The 18,420-nt window shown below is 49.8% G+C and overlaps 1 protein-coding gene across 1 annotated transcript; it reads right to left on the bottom strand.

Annotated features, from left to right (window-relative positions):
• Window positions 1-4: 4 nt before the first annotated feature.
• On the bottom strand, window positions 5-3,551 carry MPV17L2 (MPV17 mitochondrial inner membrane protein like 2). Its single transcript, XM_030820430.1, has 5 exons — window positions 3,259-3,551; window positions 2,697-2,867; window positions 1,898-1,974; window positions 1,681-1,809; window positions 5-748 (listed from the first exon to the last, which is right to left on the bottom strand). The coding sequence occupies exons 1-5, from the start codon at window positions 3,443-3,445 to the stop codon at window positions 692-694; spliced, it is 621 nt and encodes a 206-aa protein (XP_030676290.1). The 5' UTR covers window positions 3,446-3,551; the 3' UTR covers window positions 5-691.
• Between the last annotated feature and the right edge of the window lie 14,869 nt (window positions 3,552-18,420).

Genomic DNA, 18,420 nt, shown 5'->3' on the forward strand with positions numbered 1-18,420 from the left:
AGCATTTTCTTTTGTTATTTTTATTTTTCAATATAAATAGAGACAGGGTCTTGCTATGTTGCCCAGGCTGGTCTCGAACACCTGGCCTCAAGCAATCCTTCCACCTCAGCCTCGCGAAGGGCTGAGATTACAGGTGGGAACCACTGCGCCCAGTCAGCAGTTTCAATTACATTATAGAGAGAATTTAATGGCATTTCCACAGTTCACGACCAGGGGAGGAAACACAGAGGCTGCCTGGCCCTATGTGAAACTTTCGGGGGCCGACTCCAGGCCTGAGCCTGCTCTGAGGGGATCGGTCATGTCCCCGCCTTAGTCCCAGGACCTGAGGGAGCTCTGGATTGGTGGCTGGGCCCAGAGCCAGGTGGGTGGCAGTGTTGAGGGGCTGGTGCTTGAGACTGGTTGGCAGGGTGGGCCCTGTGCTGAGGATGGGACATCTTGGTCACAGGTCACATGAGGTTCCTGCTGAGAAGGGCTAGGGGATGATCATCCATCTTCATGGGTGTGTTCCGGTTGGGAAAACTGAGTCCCAGAAGTGAGCTTGGGAAGGGCGGCTCAGCCCAATGCCCGGGAGCTGGAGTGGTGCTGGGACGTGGCCCAGGACCAGAGCTTGATGCAGGAGCCCATTCTCCTTCTGGTAGAGGGGGTGGTCCGCCAGGAGTTAGTCTTGCATCCGGTCCCGGAGGCGGACAGTTCAGTCTGCTCGGGTGTCCAGGGCCACACAGCCTGGGGGTGTCAGAGGAACTGGGCTCTGTCCACACAAGACAAGGCATCTGGTCAGAAGCCTGGCTCATCCCTCCCTGTCCCTCCTAACTGAGCCCTATTCTATCTGCCCTTGGGCCAGAGGTCAGCCCTGCTCAACAGACTTGACAGGGACCGGACTGAGGTCACATCAGACAGCAGAGAAGGGTTGGGTCTTTTTTTTTTTTTTTTTTTTTTGAGACGGAGTCTCGAACTGTCGCCCAGGCTGGAGTGCAGTGGCGCGATCTTGGCTCACTGCAAGCTCCGCCACCCAGGTTCACGCCATTCCCTGGCCTCAGATGCCGGAGTAGCTGGGACTACAGGTGCCCGCCACCACGCCCGGCTAATTTTTTTGTTTGTATTTTTAGTAGAGATGGGGTTTCACCGTGTCAGCCAGGATAGTCTCGATCTCCTGACCTCGTGATCTGCCCGCCTCGGCCTCCCAAAGTGCTGGGATTACAGGCGTGAGCCACCGCGCCCGACCTGGGTCTTTTTTTTTTGAAACGGAGTCCCGCTCTGTCACCTAGGCTGGAGTGCAGTGGCATGATCTTGCCTCACTGCAGCCTCTGCCTCCTGAGTTCAAGCGATTCTCCTGCCTCAGCCTCTCAAGTAACAGGGATTACAGGTGCGTACCACTAATTTTTTGTATTTTTAGTAGAGAAGGGGTTTCACCATATTGCCCAGGCTGCTCTCGAACTCCAATCTCAGGCGATCCACCCGCTTCGGCCTCCCAAAGTGCTGGGATTACAGGTATGAGCCATGGCGTCCAGCCAGGACTGGGTCTTAACTGCTAGTGAAGAGCTCTCCGCCAGCCCACTGTTGGGTATGGTTTGTCAGGAACACAGGAGACTCCCACCCTCCAGGGTGGCTGGCTACACTACCACTCACACGTGTAGCTCCCTGGGGAGTCCCCTGGGTGCCTGGTATGCCCTCCACACTCACCCGGTACTTCAAGTAGGACAGGTACGTGTCCCAGCCCAGCGTCAGGCCGTTGATGTAGGTGACTCGAAATCGGAGGGGCACGAAGAGGAAGTTCACGAACTGCGCAGCAGGCCACACGCACCAGTCTGCCTGCGGGGAGAGGCGGGGCATGAGGGGCGGGGGCGGAGCGACCACGAGGGGGCGGGGCCGGACACGTGCAAGGGGCGGCTGCGCCCACCTTGTAGAATTCCCAGAACTTCTCCCGCAGCTCCTGGCAGCTCTCACCCACTGTCTGACCCTCAAGGCAGCCAAGGCCTGGGAAGGACACCAAGAAATGCGAGTGTTAGAGGCCAGGAAGTACTGTTGAGATGACAAGATGGGCTGACGATGGAGGGGGCAGTGTTGGGCCCCTGAGAGCCCGCGCCCCCCACCCAGGGCAGAGGGACGGGGACTTTCAGATGGGATGGACAGAGAATTAGGGTAGCTGGTGTAGGGACAAAACAGAGCAAGTCAGTCCCAGTGAGAGAGAGAGAGGTTATAAACATATAAACACGTGCCCCTATGGAGACACCCTGAAGTTGAGGCAGTTGTGTTACTTTTCCATCACAGACCAGGAAGCCGGGCTGGGAGGTGGAGAATGAGAGACTCTATTAATACCGCTGTCTTTACCGAGCCTAGGGCTGGCACGGTTGCACCCCATTAAGTCTAGCCTCAATTTCTCTTCCTTCAGGCCTCAGAGCCTTTGCATTAGCTGTTCCCTCTGCCCGCTGGTTCCCTCTTCATGTCTCAACTGAGTGTGGTCCCCTTCTTTGGGAAATGCTCTCAACCTCCCGCCCAGGGCGGCCCCAACAGTACTGTCCTCATCCCTCCTACACTCGCCAGCGTTCACATCGGCCGAGTCTGTCCTGTCCCCTCGTCCAGGGCCACCCAAACAGGGGGCCCATTGGAAATGCACCTCTGCATCCTTCTTAACACAAAGCTGGCTCCACCCCTCCCGACCTATGAGAGGCAAAGCCTAGGCTTAGGAGGCTCCTTACCCAAGAAGTACCAGACGCCCAGCAAGGGAGAGGCTACCAGCTGATCCACGAGGACCTTCTTGAGGACATTTGGGAAGCCTCGGAGGCCAGACGCAGGGAATAGGCGGTCCAGCGACAAGTACCAGTAGTGCAGGAAGGGACCCATGCTGCAGCCCACCGCGAACATGCTCGCTATAAGAGTGTAAGTCAGGGGGCTGGGTAGGGCCGGCAAATTCCCCAGTCCATTCCCTCCCTCCCTGGCTAAGGCCTGGGTAAGCCCAATGCCATCCCGGAGCCCCAGCCTCACCGGGAAAACCGGAAGAGCCCACCCTTGCATTCTTCCACTACAAGCCCCACCAGGAGGCGCGGCTCCAGAGGCTCCTAGGTAGTGGGCAGAAACCTCCGGGAGTTGGGAGGTGATGGAGACCCAGGGCTGCGGGGAGACAGACACCCGGGGAGAGGCGCGGTCAGGGCAACGGTCCAACGGGGGACTGAGGCCACGGGTCAGGGGTCACGGCCCGCAGTCGGGTGTCGGGATCAAAGGTCGCCCGGGGTGAAGGGCTAAGTAGCGTGATGTCCTCACCGGAGCGCCGTGGGTCGAAAACCTGGCCGGGCCGGGCGCGGATCTCCCAGGACTGGCGCACGCCATCACCGGCCGCCATGAGCGCGCCGCAGCCCAGCGTGTTAGTGACGAGCAGCGCGCGGCCCTGGAATAGAAGCTGCCCCGCGGATAACAGGCGGCGCAGCCGGCGCCAGCCACCCCGCGCCATCGCCCTCGGGAGCCAAGGAAACTGCGCGCCGCTCTGCTCTCGCCGCGCCGACCAGTCGCGAGTCACTGTGGATCCCAAATTGCCCGCCCCTCCGGCGTCCCGGCCAATCGCATAAGGATCTTCAGTCCGCAGGTTGGCCCCGAGCCGCGCCGCGTTCACCAATCACAGGCAGCCTCGGGGAGCCACATTGCCCGCCCCGAAGAGTATTGACCAATAAAAGGCAGGCGTTCTATCCCAAGGTCGATCTCCCAACGACCTCCCGAGCTTCACGGACCAATCGGAAAAAAGAATTGCGTTACGGCCCGCATGCCGATTGGTAACGTTGCACTCTTGTTTCCCCGCCCCTTTCTGTGTCAGCCTATGGGAAACCGTCGCATTCCTGTTCTACCGACACGCCCAGGACGGCACTGGCCAATCGCAGACCGGCGTCACGCTGGCAAATCAGTGACCGTCGTCCCGCCTCCTGCGTTAGGGTTGGTCAATCTTAGGCAGTTACAACGCCTTCTGGCCTGGTTGCCCTCCGTATTTCCAGATTCTCCTGGACTTAGCCAGAAGGGATGTGATCTGTGGCCAGAAACAATTATATCCTAATTATGCCGTTCCCGTAAGGAACAATGATTTTTTCTTTTCTTTTTTTGAAATGGAGTCTCGCTCTGTCACCTAGGTTGGAGTGCAGTGGCACGATCTCGGCTTACCGCAACCTCTGCCTCCCGGGTTCAAGCGATTCTCGTGTTGCAGCCTCCCAAACAGCTGGATTACAGCCGGCACCACGCCAGCTTTTTTTTTTTTCTAGCAGTTTTGCTGTTAGCCCTGTCTCGAACTCCTGACCTCAATCCCCTCCGTGGCCTCCCAAGTGCGGGATGGTGTGCCACCGTACTGGCTAAAAATGATTCAATGGAATCCTGGCATTCTCTACTAGAGTCGCAAACTACTGCCTGTGGGCTGTTAACTGTTGAAGGTGTGCAGGTTCTTGGCATCTTGAACAAAGAATTGGACAAAGTGCACAAACAAAGCAAGGAAAGAATGAAGCTTAACAAAAGCAGAGATTTATTGAAAACGAAAGTACACTCCAGAGGGTGGGAGCCAGTGGAGCATAAGGACTCAAGAGACCTGTTTAAGAATTTTCTGGGGTTTAAATGCCCTCTAGAGGTTTTCACTGGTTACTTAATGTACGTCCTATGTAAATGAAGAGGATGAAGTAAAGTTACAAAGTCATTTACTGGATATATGCCCTCTTTAAATGGAGAAGATATTTCCTGTCATAGCTGAATTGTTTCCATTTAAATTGGCCTTATGTTCCCTGCCTCCAGACCTATTCTCCTGCCTCAGGGCCAAATCCTGTCCCTGCCTTTTTTGTGCTGCTCATGATGAGCTAAAGGTGTTTCTTAAATTTTTTAAATGGTCAGTCAAGAAGGTGGGGATTGGCCAGGCGCAGTGGCTCACTCCTGTAATCCCAAGCACTTTGGGAGGCCGAGGCAGCTGGATCACCTGAGGTCAGGAATTCAAAACCAGCCTGGCCAATATGGTAAAACCCTATCTCTATTAAAAATACAGAAATTAGCCAGGCCGTGTGGTGGTGGACACCTGTAATCCCAGCTACTCGGGAGGCTGAGGCAGGGATCTCTTGAACCCGAGAGGTGGAGGTTGCAGTGAACTGAGATAACTCCAGTCTGGGCAACAGAGTGAGACTGTCTCAAAAAAAAAAAAAAAAAAAAGACTGTGCCTAGGGCCGTGGTCACTCATATTTGGCTCAGAATTAACCTCTTTAAATATTTTACGGATTTCTTTTTTTTTTTTTTTGAGACGGAGTCTCGCTCTGTCACCCAGGCTGGAATGCAGTGGCGCAATCTCGGCTTGCTGCAAGCTCCACCTCCCGGGTTCACGCCATTCTCCTGCCTCAGCCTCCCAAGTAGCTGGGACTACAGGTACCCGCCACCAAGCCTGGCTAATTTTTTGTATTTTTAGTAGAGACGGGGTTTTACCGTGTTAGCCAGGATGGTCTCGATCTCCTGACCTCGTGATCCGCCCGGCTTGGCCTCCCAAAGTGCTGGGATTACAGGTGTGAGCCACTGCGCCCGGCCCATATTTTACAGAGTTCACTCTTTTTGTCAACAAATGGCATGATTGTGTTTCAATAAAGTTTTACTTATGGACACAAATTTGCATTTCATATAATTTTCAGGTCATAGAATAAGCAAAACGTCACTGAAACACAATCATACCATTTGTTGGCCTGTAAAAAGTAAAACTAAAATTTGGCTTTTTTTTTTTTTTTGAGACGGAGTCTCTCTCTGTTGCCCAGGCTGGAGTGCAGTGGCACGATATCAGCTCACAGCAACCTTTGCCTTCCAGGTTCAAGCGATTCTCCTGCCTCAGCCTCATGAGTAGCTGGGATTACAGGCACCCGCCGCCACGCCTAGCTATTTTTTGTAGTTTTGTAGAGACGGAGTTTCAGTATGTTGCTCAGGCTGGTCTTGAACCCCTGATCTCAAGTGATCCACCTGCCTCGGCCTCCAAAGTGCTGGGATTACACGAATGAGCCACCATGCCCAGCCTCCAATATGGCTTTTTACAACAAAAATTTGCCCAGTCAGAGGACACCCTTCAGGGTTTTCTGATTTTTTTTGTTTTTGTTTTTTGAGACAGGGTCTTCCCCTTCCTTCCCTCAATTTAAAACTTTTATTTAAAGAGAGGTTTTGTTTTTTTTCCTCTTTAGTAGAGACAGGGTCTCACTATGTTGCCCAGGCTAGCCTTGAACCGGACTGAAGCAATCCGCCCACTTTGGCGTCCAAAAGTGCTGGTATTACAGGCATGAGTTACTGAGAATTGGTAAAATGACACGTGCCCCTGGGCAATAGGAGAACAATGAGTTTCGTAAAGTGGGACAAATAGAACAATACAAAAAAAACCTGATCAGTGCCAGGCGAGGTGGCTCAGGCCTGTAATCCCAGTACTTAGGGAGGCTGAGGCATCCGAATCACGAGGCCAAGTGATTGAGACCAATCTGGTCAACACGGTGAAACACCGTTTCTACTAAAAATACAAAAATGAGCTGGGCATGGTGGCACGCGCCTGTCGTCCCAGCTACTCAAGAGGCTGAGGCAGGAGAATCGCTTGAACCCGGGAGGCAGAGGCTGCAGTGAGCCGAGATTGCGCCACTGCACTCCAGCCTGGGTGACAGAGCCAGACTCTGTCTCAAAAAAAAAAAAAAAAGAAAGTGGGAGTTGAACAATGAGAACACATGGACACGGGGAGGGGACCATCATCACATTCTGGGACCTGCCAGAGGGTGCGATAGGGGAGGGATAGCATTAGGAGAAATATATATATATATATATTTTTTTTTTTGAGATGGAGTCTCACTCTGTCACCCAGGCTGAAGTGCAGTGGCGCGATCTTGGCTCGCTGCAAGCTCTGCCTCCCGGGTTCACGCCATTCTCCTGCCTCAGCCTCTCCGAGTAACTGGGACTATAGGCGCCCGCCACCACGCCTGGCTAATTTTTTGTATTTTTAGTAGAGACGGGGTTTCACTGTGTTAGCCAGGATGGTCTCGATCTCCTGACCTCGTGATCCGCCCACCTCAGCCTCCCAAAGTGCTGGGATTACAAGCGTGAGCCACCGCGCCCGGCCAGCATTAGGAGAAATATCCAATGTAGATGACCGGTTGATGGGTGCAGCAAACCACCATGGCACGTGTATACCTGTGTAACAAACCTGCACCTTCTGCACGTTCTGCACATGGATCCCAGAACTTAAAGTAAAATAATAATAAAAAAGAATTCAATGTAGATGTATGGATTTGGTTCTGGGTTCTCCATTCTGTTCCATTTGTGTATGTGTCTGTTTTTGTGCTGGTACTATGCTGTTTTTGTTACTGTAGATCTATAGTATAATTGAATGTTGGGTAATGGGATTCCTCCAGTTTTGTTCTGTTTCCTCAGGATAGTTTTGGCTATTCATGGTCTTTTGTGATTTCATATAAATTTAGGACTGTTTTTTAGAACTGTTCTTTCTGTTTTGTGTGAAGAATGTCATTGGTATTGTATTTTGATGGAAATTGCATTGAATCTGTAGGTTGCTTTGTGTAGTATGGACATTTTGACAATATTGATTCTTCCAATCCATAACCACCAAATATCTTAAAAAAAAAAAAAAAAAAAGGCCGGCACAGTGGCTCATGCCTGTAATCCCAGCACTTTGGGAGGCCGAGGTGGGCAGATCATGAGGTCAGGAGATTAAGACCATCCTGGCCAATATGGTGAAACCCTTGTCTCTACTAAAAATACAAAAATTAGCTGGGCATGGCAGCAGATGCGTGTAATCCCAGCTTCTTGGGAGGCTGAGGCAGGAGAATCGCTTGAACCTGGGGAGGTGGAGGTTGCAGTGAGCCAAGATCGTGCCACTTGCACTCCAGCCTGGCAACAGAGCTGGACTCCATCTCAAAAAAAAAGGAAAGAAAGAAAGAAAAAGAAAAACCTGATTAATTTCAGGTTACTTTTTTTGGTAAGTGTTAAAGCAGAGGGGACTTCCTTATTGGGCTAATTCAGGTAGACTAAAATCTATTTTTAGGAAAGACAGCTGGGCACAGTGGACCATGCCTATAATACCAGCACCTTGGGAGGCTGAGGCAGGAGGATCGCTTGAGGCCAGGAGTTCAAGACCAGCCTGGGCAACTTGGCCAGAACCTCATCTCTACAAAACAAATATTTTTTTAAAAAATAAAAAACTGATCTGTTTAGGATATGTCTGCTTCCTCAAAGTTTCAGTTTGATTACATGGCACTTAGCACAAGTGACTCCATTCTGGTTTCATCTGGTCTGTTGGTGCCTAGTGCAGGAGCTCAGTCCAAAACAGTGGTCTCCCATAGTTTTGTTTGACATTGATCTGACCATTTGGTAATCTATAAATGGATTACTGGTTGCTGAGAGACAATGGTGGATAAATTAAGAATTTATTGGCCGGGCACGGTGGCTCACGCCTGTAATCCAAGCACTTTGGGAGGCTGGGGCGGGTGGGTCACTTGAGGTCAGGAGTTCGAGGCCAGTCAGGCCAACATGGCAAAACCCCATCTCTACTAAAAATACAAAAATTAGCTAGGCGTGGTGATGCATGTCTGTAATCTGAGCTACTTGGAGGCTGAGGCAGGAGAATCATTTGAACCTGGGAGGCGGAGGTTGCAGTGAGCCGAGATCATGCCATTGCACTCCAGCCTGGGCGATAGAACGAGATTTAGTCTCAAAAAAAAAAAAAAAAAAAAAAAAAAAAAAAAAAATATATATATATATATAATATATATATATATATATATATCAAATGATTTATATATATATATATTGCTTGGCCAGGCTTGGTGGCTTATGCCTGTAATCCTACCATTTGGGACCTGGATGCAGGAGGATCTCTTGAGGTCAGGAGTTGGAGATCAGCCTGGGCAACATGGTAAGATCAGGTAATATGGTAAGACCGGATAACAAAATTATCCGGGTACAATGGCGCACACCTCCCAGCTACTTGAGAGGCTGACGTGGAAGGATCGCTTGAGTCCCAGAGGCTGAGGCTTCAGCTGGCTGAGATGGTGACACTACACTCTGGCCTGGATAACAGAGCGAGACCCTGCCTCAAAAAGGAAAATAAAAAATAAAATTAAGATAATTTATGGGGCTGGGCGTGGTGGGTCATGGCTGTAATTCCATCACTTTGGGAGGCCGAGGCAGGCGGATCACCTGATGTCAGGAGTTCAAGACCAGCCTGGCTGCGGGCGCGGTGGCCACGCTTGTAATCCAGCACTTTGGAGGCCGAGGCGGGCGGATCAGGTCAGGAGATCGAGACCACGGTGAAACCCCGTCTCTACTAAAAAACAAAAAAATTAGCCGGCGTGTGGCGGGCGCCTGTAGTCCCAGCTACTCGGAGAGGCTGAGGCAGGAATGCGTGAACCGGAGCGAGCTTGCAGTGAGCCGAATTGCGCCACTGCACTCCAGCTGGCGACAGAGCGAGACTCCGTCTCAAAAAAAAAAAAAAAAAAAAAAAAAAAAAAAAAGACCACCTGGCCAACATAGTGAAACCCCGTCTCTACTAAAAATACAAAAATCAGCCAGGCATGATGGCAGGTGCCTGTAATCCCAGCTACGTGGGAGGCTGTGGCAGGAGAATCACTTGAACCTGGGAGGCAAAGGTTGCAGTGAGCCGAGATCTTGTCATTGCAGTGCAGCCTGGGCGACAGAGCCAGGCTCTGTCTCAAAAACAGAAAAACAAAAGATACTTTATTGCTTCCCAGGAAGAGCAGCTTTTGATACCTGGCTGTCATTTTTGTATGTTTCTGTTGATAGTGTTCAGGACATGTCACCCATAACATACCAGCATACAACTTTGGCATATTGATATTGAGAATTTTGAGTTAAACACACTTGCAAACAGTAGATGCAAGAAGGGCTCTTCTTTTTATTTTTCTGAGATAGAGTCTCACTGTGTTGCCCAGTCTGGAGTGCAGTGGCACGATCTTGGCTCACTGCAACCTCCACCTCCCAGGTTCAAGTGATTCTCTTGTCTCAGCCTTCCAAGTATCTGGGATTACAGGCATGTACCACCATGGCTGGCTAATTTTTGTATTTCTAATAGAGACAGGGTTTTGCCATGTTGGTCTGGCTGGTCTTGATCCCCTGACCTCAGTTATCTGCCCTCCTCAGCCTCCCAAAATTCTAGGATTACAGGCACGAACCACCGCGGCTGGTCCAGAAGGGCTCTGTGATCTTCCTTTTTATTTTTTTATTTATTTTTGAGAAGGAGTCTCACTCTGTTGCCCAGGCTGGAGTGCAGTGGCATGATCTCGGCTCACTGCAACCTCCGCCTCCCGGGTTCAAGTGATTCTCCTGCCTCAGCCTCCCAAGTAGCTAGGATTATGGGCGCCCACCACCACGCCTGGCTAGTTTTTGTATTTTTACTAGAGACGGGGTTTCACCATGTTGGCCAGGCTGGTCTTGAACTCCTGACCTCAGGTGATCCCCCAGCCTCTGCCTCACAAAGTACTAGGATTACAGGCATGAGCTACTGTGCCCGGCCAAAATTTTTTAAAAATTAGCCAGGTGTGGTGGTGTGCAACTCTAGTCCCAACTACTTGGGAGGCTGAGACAGGAGGATTGCTTGGGCCTGAGAGGTCAAGGCTTCAGTGAGCTGTGATCACGCTACTGCACTCCAGCCTGGATGACACAGCAAGACCCTGTGTCAAAACAAACACTTCGGTCTAATTACTTTTTTCCGTCTCCATTTTTCTCGTGAGGGCTCCCATCTACAATGAATAAGCTTTGTGTGCTATTGTTTTGTTAATCTGTCTGTCAGTCTGAGCCAGACACCAGAGAGAGGAGGAAAGCTCCAGCCCTGCTAGTTTCTGGTGATGAGGATGGGCTACAACTGGCTGGGAAAATCTGCTCCCTCTGGGGTCTGCAGGGGAGAAATGCTGGGACCTGACTAAGCCAATGCAAAGTAAGAATTCGGCCGGACGCGGTGGCTCATGCCTGTAATCCCAGCTTTTTGAGAGGCTGAGGTGGGTGGATTACTTGAGGTCAGGAGATCAAGACCAGTCTGGCCAACACGGTGAAACCCCATCTCTACCAAAAAATAGCAAAATTAGCTGAGTGTGGTGGTGTGTGCCTGTAGTCCCAGTTACTCGGGAGTCTGAGGCACGAGAATCACTGAAACCTGGGAAGCTGGGGTTTCAGTGAGCTGAGATAGCACCACTGAACTCCAGCCTGGGCAACAGAGTGAGATTTTGTCTCAAAAAAAAAAAAAAAAAAAAAAAAAGGGCTGGCACGGTGGCTCACAGCTGTAATCCCAGCACTTTGGGAGGCCGAGGTGGGTGGATCACCTGAGGTCAGGAGTTCAAGACCAGCCTGGCCAACATGGTGAAACCCCATCTCTATTAAAAATACAAAAAAATTATCCAGGTAGAGTGGCAGGCACCTGTAATCCCAGCTAATCGGGAGGCTGAGGCAGAAGAATTGCTTGAACCCGGGAAATGGAGGTTGCAGTGAGCCAAGAAAGCACCACTGCACTCCAGCCTGGGCAACAGAGCCAGACTCCGTCTCAAAAAAAAAAAAAAAAAATGAAAAGGACGAATTCTTATCAGGCTGGGATTATGGCTCACACCTGTGATCCTAGCACTTCGAGAGGCTGAAGCAGGAGGATCACTAGAGCTCAGGAGTTTGAGACCAGCCTGGGCAACTTAGCAAGACCCTATCTCCACAAAAATTTAAAAAATTAGCTTGGGTAGGTAGTACATGCCTGTAGTACCAGCTACTCAGAAGTTTGAGGCAAAGGGGATTCTTGAGCCCAGGATTTGGAGACTGCAGTGAGCTATGATCACATCACTGCACTCCAGGCTGGGCAACAGAGCAAGACTCTTTCAGGGGAAAAAAAAAAAAAGGTGCTGTATAATACCACCAGGTCACCCTTGGATACTTTTCTAGAAGAAGCCAAGAGCCCTTCTGGGCTAAGCCTAAAATCTGGGGCTCCCCTGCAATGGATCAGAACTGTGTTCTCAGAGGGCAATTTGGAAACCAACTGGCAAGTTAAATTTTTTTTTTTTTTTTTTTTTTTTTGAGACAGAGTCTCGCTCTGTCACCGAGGCTGGAGTGCGGTGGCGCGATCTTGGCTCACTGCAAGCTCTGCCTCCCGGATTCACGCCATTCTCCTGCCTCAACCTCCCGAGTAGCTGGGACTAGAGTAGCTGGGACTACAGGCGCCTGCCACCGCACCCAGCTAATTTTTTGTATTTTTAGTAGAGACGCGGTTTCACCATGTTAGCCAGGATGGTCTCCATCTTCTGACCTCGTGATCCACCCACCTCGGCCTCCCAAAGTGCTGGCATTACAGGTGTGAGCCACCGTGCCCGGCCCCTGAGTAGGTAATCTTAACTCATTTCATCTGCAGAGACAAATTAGATCTTATTTATTTATTTATATTTTTTGAGATTGAGTCTGGCGCTGTCACCCAGAGTGGAATGCAGTGACACGATCTCAGCTCACTGCAACCTCTGCCTTCTGGGTTCAAGTGATTCTCCTGCCTCAGCCTCTCGAGTAGCTGGGATTACAGGTATGTGCCACCACACCTGGCTAATTTTGTATTTTTGGTAGTGACAGGATTTCTCCATGTTGGTCAGGCTGGTCTTGAACTCCCAACCTCAGGTGATCAGCCCGCCTCGGCCTCCCAAAGTACTGGGATTATGGGCGTGAGCCACTGTGCCTGGCTAATTTTTGTATTTTTGGTAGAGATGGGGCTTCTCCATGTTGCCCAGGCTGGTCTTGAACTCCCTGGCCTCAAATGATCTGCCTGCCTCGGCCTCTCAAAGTGCTAGGATTACAGGCGCGAGCCACTGTGCCCGGCTCCACCATTTTTTTAAAAACTGGTGAGTTTTAGCTGGGTGCAGTGGCTCAAGCCTGTAATCCCAGCACTTTGGGAGGCCAAGGCGGACGGATCACGAGGTCAGGAGATCGAGACCATTCTGGCTAACACGGTGAAACCCCGTCTCTACTAAAAATACAAAAAATTAGCCGGGCGTGGTGGCGGGCGCCTGTAGTCCCAGCTACTTGGGAGGCTGAGGCAGGAGAATAGCGTGAACCTGGGAGGCGGAGCTTGCAGTGAGCCGAGATCGCGCCACTGTACTCCAGCCTGGGCGACAGAGCGAGACTTCGTCTCAAAAAAAAAAAGAAATAAAACTAGTGAGTTTTGTATTATCACACTTGTCTCACGGCTATAATTTTAAAATGAAAGCTATAAGATCTCTGACTGCACCTATTTATGTTTATATATATATGTTATACTTATGTAACACTTTCTCCCTCTTGATGGAATTCCTAAAGATTAATTTGTAAAGGAGCTCTGTTTCATTGACTTTAGAAAACCACATTTGCTTATGTAAATTAAGACTAGTCAAACAGGCTTATGTTATCTTTAGATGTTGAAGATTATAAAAGTGTAAACTGTAAAACTGTAAATTAAACCTAAGAACAAAACATGCAATAAAAGTGAATTGCTTGGCCGGGTGGTGGCTCAGATCTGTCATCCATCCCAGCATTTTGGGAGGCTGATGGAGGTAGGTCATTTGAAGCCAGGAGTTCAAGAACAGCCTGGGCAACATGGCAAAACCCCATCTCTGCAAAAAAAAAAAAAAAACAAAAACAAAAATTTACCGTGCATGCTGGCTCGTGGCTCGCGCCTGTCGTCCCAGCTATTTGGGAGGCTGAGCGGGGAGGATCACCTATACCCTGGAGGCGGAGGTTGCAGTGAGCCATGATCACATTACTGCACTCCAGCCTGGGTGATAGAACAAGACCCTGTCTCAAAAAATAAATAAAAAAAATTTTACAAAGTGAATTGAGGGTGGGCACGGTGGCTCATGACTGTAATCCCAGCACTCTGGGAGGCCAAGGCAGGCAGATTGCTTGAGTCCAGGAGTTTGAGACCAGCCTGGGTAACATAGTGAAAAGCTGTCTCTACTAAAAATACAGAAAATTAGCTGAGTGTTGTGGCTTGTGCCTGTAGTTCCAGATACTCGGGAGGCTGGGGTGGAAGGATCGCTTGAGCCCTGCAGGCAAGGGTTGCAGTGAGCTGTGATGTCACCTCACTGCACTCCAGTCTGGGTGACAGAGTGAGACCCTGTCTGGAAAAAAAAAAAAAAAAAAAAAAGGTGATTTGCTTAATGGATGTCAAGCCTGACAGCAAATTAATTTTAAAAAGTAAAGGAGAGACCCATATGTGGGTTTTTAATTTTTTTTGGTTGCTTGGATGGTTATTTTTTGAGATAAGGTCTTACTCTGTCGCCCAGGCTGGAGTGCAGTGGCATGATCTCAGCTCACTGCAGCCTCCCAGGTTCAAGTGATTCTCATGCCTCAGCCTCCCGAGTAGCTAGGATTACAGGTGTGAGCCACCAGGCCTGGCTAATTTTTTTTTGAGATTGAGTTTTGCTCTTGTTGGCCCAGGCTCGAGTGCAATGGTGTGATTTCGGCTCACCGCAACCTCTGCCTCCCAGGTTCAAGCGATTCTGCTGCCTCAGCCTCCCGAGTAGCTGGGATTAGAACTACCACCACCACACCCGGCTAATGTTGTATTTTTAATGGAGATGGGGTTTCTCCATGTTGGTCAGGCTGGTCTTGAACTCCCGACCTCAGGTGATCTGCCCGCCTCAGTCTCCCAAAGTGCTGGGATTACAGGCATGAGCGACCAAGCCCGGCCAATTTTTGTATTTTTTATAGAGATGGGTTCTCACTATGTTGGCCAGGCTGGTCTTGAACTCCTGGTCTCCAGTGATCCTCCCACCATGGCCTCCGAAAGTGCTGGGATTACAGGTGTGAGCCATGGTGCTGCGCCCCATATATTTATTTTTTTAGGTTCTTTGCTTCTTTGATTTTTGATATTTGATTTGTCAACAAGAAAAGTAACTTAAGATGATGATTATTTTTTCAATGTTTTATGAAATGTTCATGAGTAATTAAGCATAATTGTTGAACACAAGTAAGTTAAATGAAAGTGAGATGAAAGCTTATAAATAAGCTTTTCAACAATAATTATGTTTTATAATATGCCTGCTTAAATATTGTTTTCAAAATCTGTTTGTAAATTGGGGTGGGGCGCAGTGGCTTACGCCTGTAATCCCAGCACTTTGGGAGGCCAAGGTGGACAGATCGCTTGAGGCCAGGACTTTGAGACCAGTTTGAGCAACATGGCGAAACTCCGTCTCCACTACCAATACAAAAATTAGTCAGGTGTGGCTGAGCGCGGTGGCTTGCGCCTGTAATCCCAGCACTTTAGGAGGCTGAGGCGAGAGGATCATGAGGTCAGGAGATTGAGACCATCCTGGCTAACACGATGAAACCCCATCTCTACTAAAAATACAAAAAATTAGCCAGGCGTAGTAACACCCGCTTGTAGTCCCAGCTACTTGGGAGGCTGAGGCAGGAGAATCTCTTGAACCCGGGAGGTGGAGGTTGCCACTGCACTCCAGCCTGGGCGACAGAGTGAGACCCCGTCTCAAAGGAAAAAAAAAATTAGCCAGGCGTGGTGGCATATGCCTTTAGTCCCAGCTACTCTGGTTGAGCCCAGAAGGCGGAGGCTGCAGTGAGCTGAGATCGCACCACTGCTTTCCAGCATGGGTGACAAAGCGAGACTCTGTCTCAAAAAAAAAAAAAAAAAAAAAAAAAAGAGGAAGGAAGGAAAGTGAGTGTGGGGAGACAGAGAGAGAGAAAAAAGAAATGCTCATTAAATGCCTGATTGCTCACACCATTTAGAGACCTAACTTAGATAGGTTCCCAACTCCCTCCTAAGCCACCACCTTCTAAAATGAGACACAAGGCTGGGTGCAGTGGCTCATGCCTGTAATCCCAGCACTTTGGGAGGCAGAGGTAGGCAGATCACTTGAGGTCCGGAGTTGGAGACCAGCCTGGCCGACATGGTGAAACTCCCTCTCTACTAAAAATACAAAATTGGCGCGGTGGCTCACGCCTGTAATCCCAGCAGTTTGGGAGGCCGAGGCGGGCGGATCACCTGAGGTCAGGAGTTCGAGACCAGCCTCAACATGGAGAAACCCCGTCTCTACTAAAAATACAAAAAATTAGCCGAGCATGGTGGTGCATGCCTGTAATCCCAGCTACTTGGGAGGCTGAGGCAGGAGAATTGCTTGAACCTGGGAGGCAGAGGTTGTGGTGAGCCGAGATCGTGCCATTGCACTCCAGCCTGGGCAACAAGAGGGAAACACTCCATCGCAAAAAAAAAAAAAAAAATTATCTGGGCATGGTGGCGCATGCCTGTAATCCCAGCTACTCGGGAGGCTGAGGCAAGAGAATTGCTTGAACTCTGGAGATGGAGGTTGTGGTGAGCCAAGACCACGATCGTGCCATTGCACTCCAGCCCGGGCAACAAGAGCGAAACTCCATCTCAAAAAAATAAATAAATAAAATAAAATAAAATAAAATAAAATAAAATAAAATGAGACACAAGTGTGTAACCAAGCTAACCTATTCTCAGGACAAAGATACTGATTCGACAGTATCTGGCATAGTGTGCTTACATTTATTCCTTTCTATTTGTTCTAATCTGTCTTTTTCTACCCCTTCTATAGATGTCTTACTTCAAAACTTCTACCCTGAATGTCTCTCCACCACCAATTCAGCCAGGGAATGAGGAAGTTCAGGACGTGCCACCTCAAAACATGCCACCTTTGCTACTTGATGATTTTTATTTATTTATTTATTTTGAGATGGGGTCTCACTCTGTTGCCCAGGCTGGAGAGCAGTGGCGTGATCTCGGCTCACTGCAACCCCTGCCTCCTGAGTTCAAGCCATTCTCCCATCTCAGCCTCTGGAGTAGCTGGGATCACAGGTGTGCACCACCATGCCTGGCTAACTTTTGTATTTTTTTTTTTTTTTTTTTTTTTTGAGACGGAGTCTTGCTCTGTCGCCCAGGCTGGAGTGCAGTGGCGCGATCTCGGCTCACTGCAAGCTCCGTCTCCCGGGTTCACGCCATTTTCCTGCCTGAGCCTCCTGAGTAGCTGGGACTACAGGCACCTGCCACCACGCCCAGCTAGTTTTTTGTATTTTTAGTAGAGACAGGGTTTCACCGTGTTAGCTAGGATGGTCTTGATCTCCTGACCTTGTGATCCACCTGTCTCGGCCTCCCAAAGTGCTGAGATTACAGGCGTGAGCCACAGCGCCCGGCCAACTTTTGTATTTTTTAGTAGAGACAGGGTTTTGCCATGTTCGCCAGGCTGGTCTCGAACTTCTGACTTTAGGTGATCTATCTGCCTGGGCCTCCCAAAGTGATGGGATTACAGGTGTGAGCCACCGCGTCCAGCCTAATTTTTGTATTTTTAGTAGAGACGGGATTTCGCCATGTTGGTCAGGCTGGTCTTGAACTCCTGACCTTAAGTGATCCACCCACCTCAGCCTCCCAAAGTGCTGTGATTACAGGTTTAAGCCACCGCGCACAGTTGGGGTATTCTTTTTCACTTTCCCTGTTCTACTCTTTGGAATCAAGTTACTAAATCCAGTTCACTATCAAGGTGGTTGCAGGGCCCGGCGCGCTGGCTCATGTCTATAATTGCAGCACTTCAGGATCCTCAAGAAGGACTGCTTGAGCCCAGGAGTTTGAGACCAGCCTGGACAACACAGCTAGACCCCATCTCAAAATAAAGAGAAACAAAGATATTTGTAGGGAGTGGAATTAAGCCTCACTTCCTCGAAGGAAGAATATATACATCTATGATTTGACCAGTCCATCAGTAGGAAAAAATACAACACTGAACATGTTCTTTCCTTTCTTTTTCTTTTAAAAGGCAGAGTCTTGGCCGGGTGTGGTGGCTCACGCCTGTAGTCCCAGCACTTTGGGAGGCCGAGACAGATGGATCATGAGGTCAGGAGTTCAAGGCTAGCCTGACCAACATGGAGAAACCCTGTCTCTACTAAAAATACAAAATTAGGGCCGGGCGCGGTGGCTCATGCTTGTAATCCCAGCACTTTGGGAGGCCGAGGTGGGCGGATCACGAGGTCAGGAGATCGAGACCACGGTGAAACCCCGTCTCTACTAAAAATACAAAAAATTAGCCAGGCGTGGTGGCGGGCGCCTGTAGTCCCAGCTACTCGGAGAGGCTGAGGCAGCAGAATGGCGTGAACCCGGGAGGCGGAGCTTGCAGTGAGCCGAGATTGCGCCACTGCACTCCAGCCTGGGCGACAGAGCAAGACTCTGTCTCAAAAAAAAAAAAAAAAATACAAAATTTGTTGGGCGTGGTGGCGTGTGTGTGTAATCTCAGCTACTTAGGAGGCTGAGGCAGGAGAATCGCTTGAACTGGAGAGGTGGAGGTTGTGGTGAGCCTAGATCACGCGTTTCCCTTTAGCCTGGGCAACAAGAGTGAAACCCCATCTCAAAAAAAAAAAAAAAAAAAAAGAGGCAGAGTCTTGCTCTCTGGCCCAGGCTGCAGTGCAGTGGCATAATTA

This window comes from Nomascus leucogenys, chromosome 10 (genome assembly GCF_006542625.1).
Source record: "Nomascus leucogenys isolate Asia chromosome 10, Asia_NLE_v1, whole genome shotgun sequence".
Lineage (NCBI taxonomy): Eukaryota > Metazoa > Chordata > Mammalia > Primates > Hylobatidae > Nomascus > Nomascus leucogenys.

Bases quoted from the DNA above. Each gene is read 5' to 3' on its own strand.
- MPV17L2 (XM_030820430.1), bottom strand. From the start codon at position 3,445: ATGGCGCGGGGTGGCTGGCGCCGGCTGCGCCGCCTGTTATCCGCGGGG. The intron at 1,810-1,897 runs GTGGGCGCAGCC...CTCTCCCCGCAG, and splicing joins AGTTCTGGGAATTCTACAAG to GCAGACTGGTGCGTGTGGCC. The intron at 749-1,680 runs GTGAGTGTGGAG...TTGTGTGGACAG, and splicing joins TGTCCTACTTGAAGTACCGG to AGCCCAGTTCCTCTGACACC.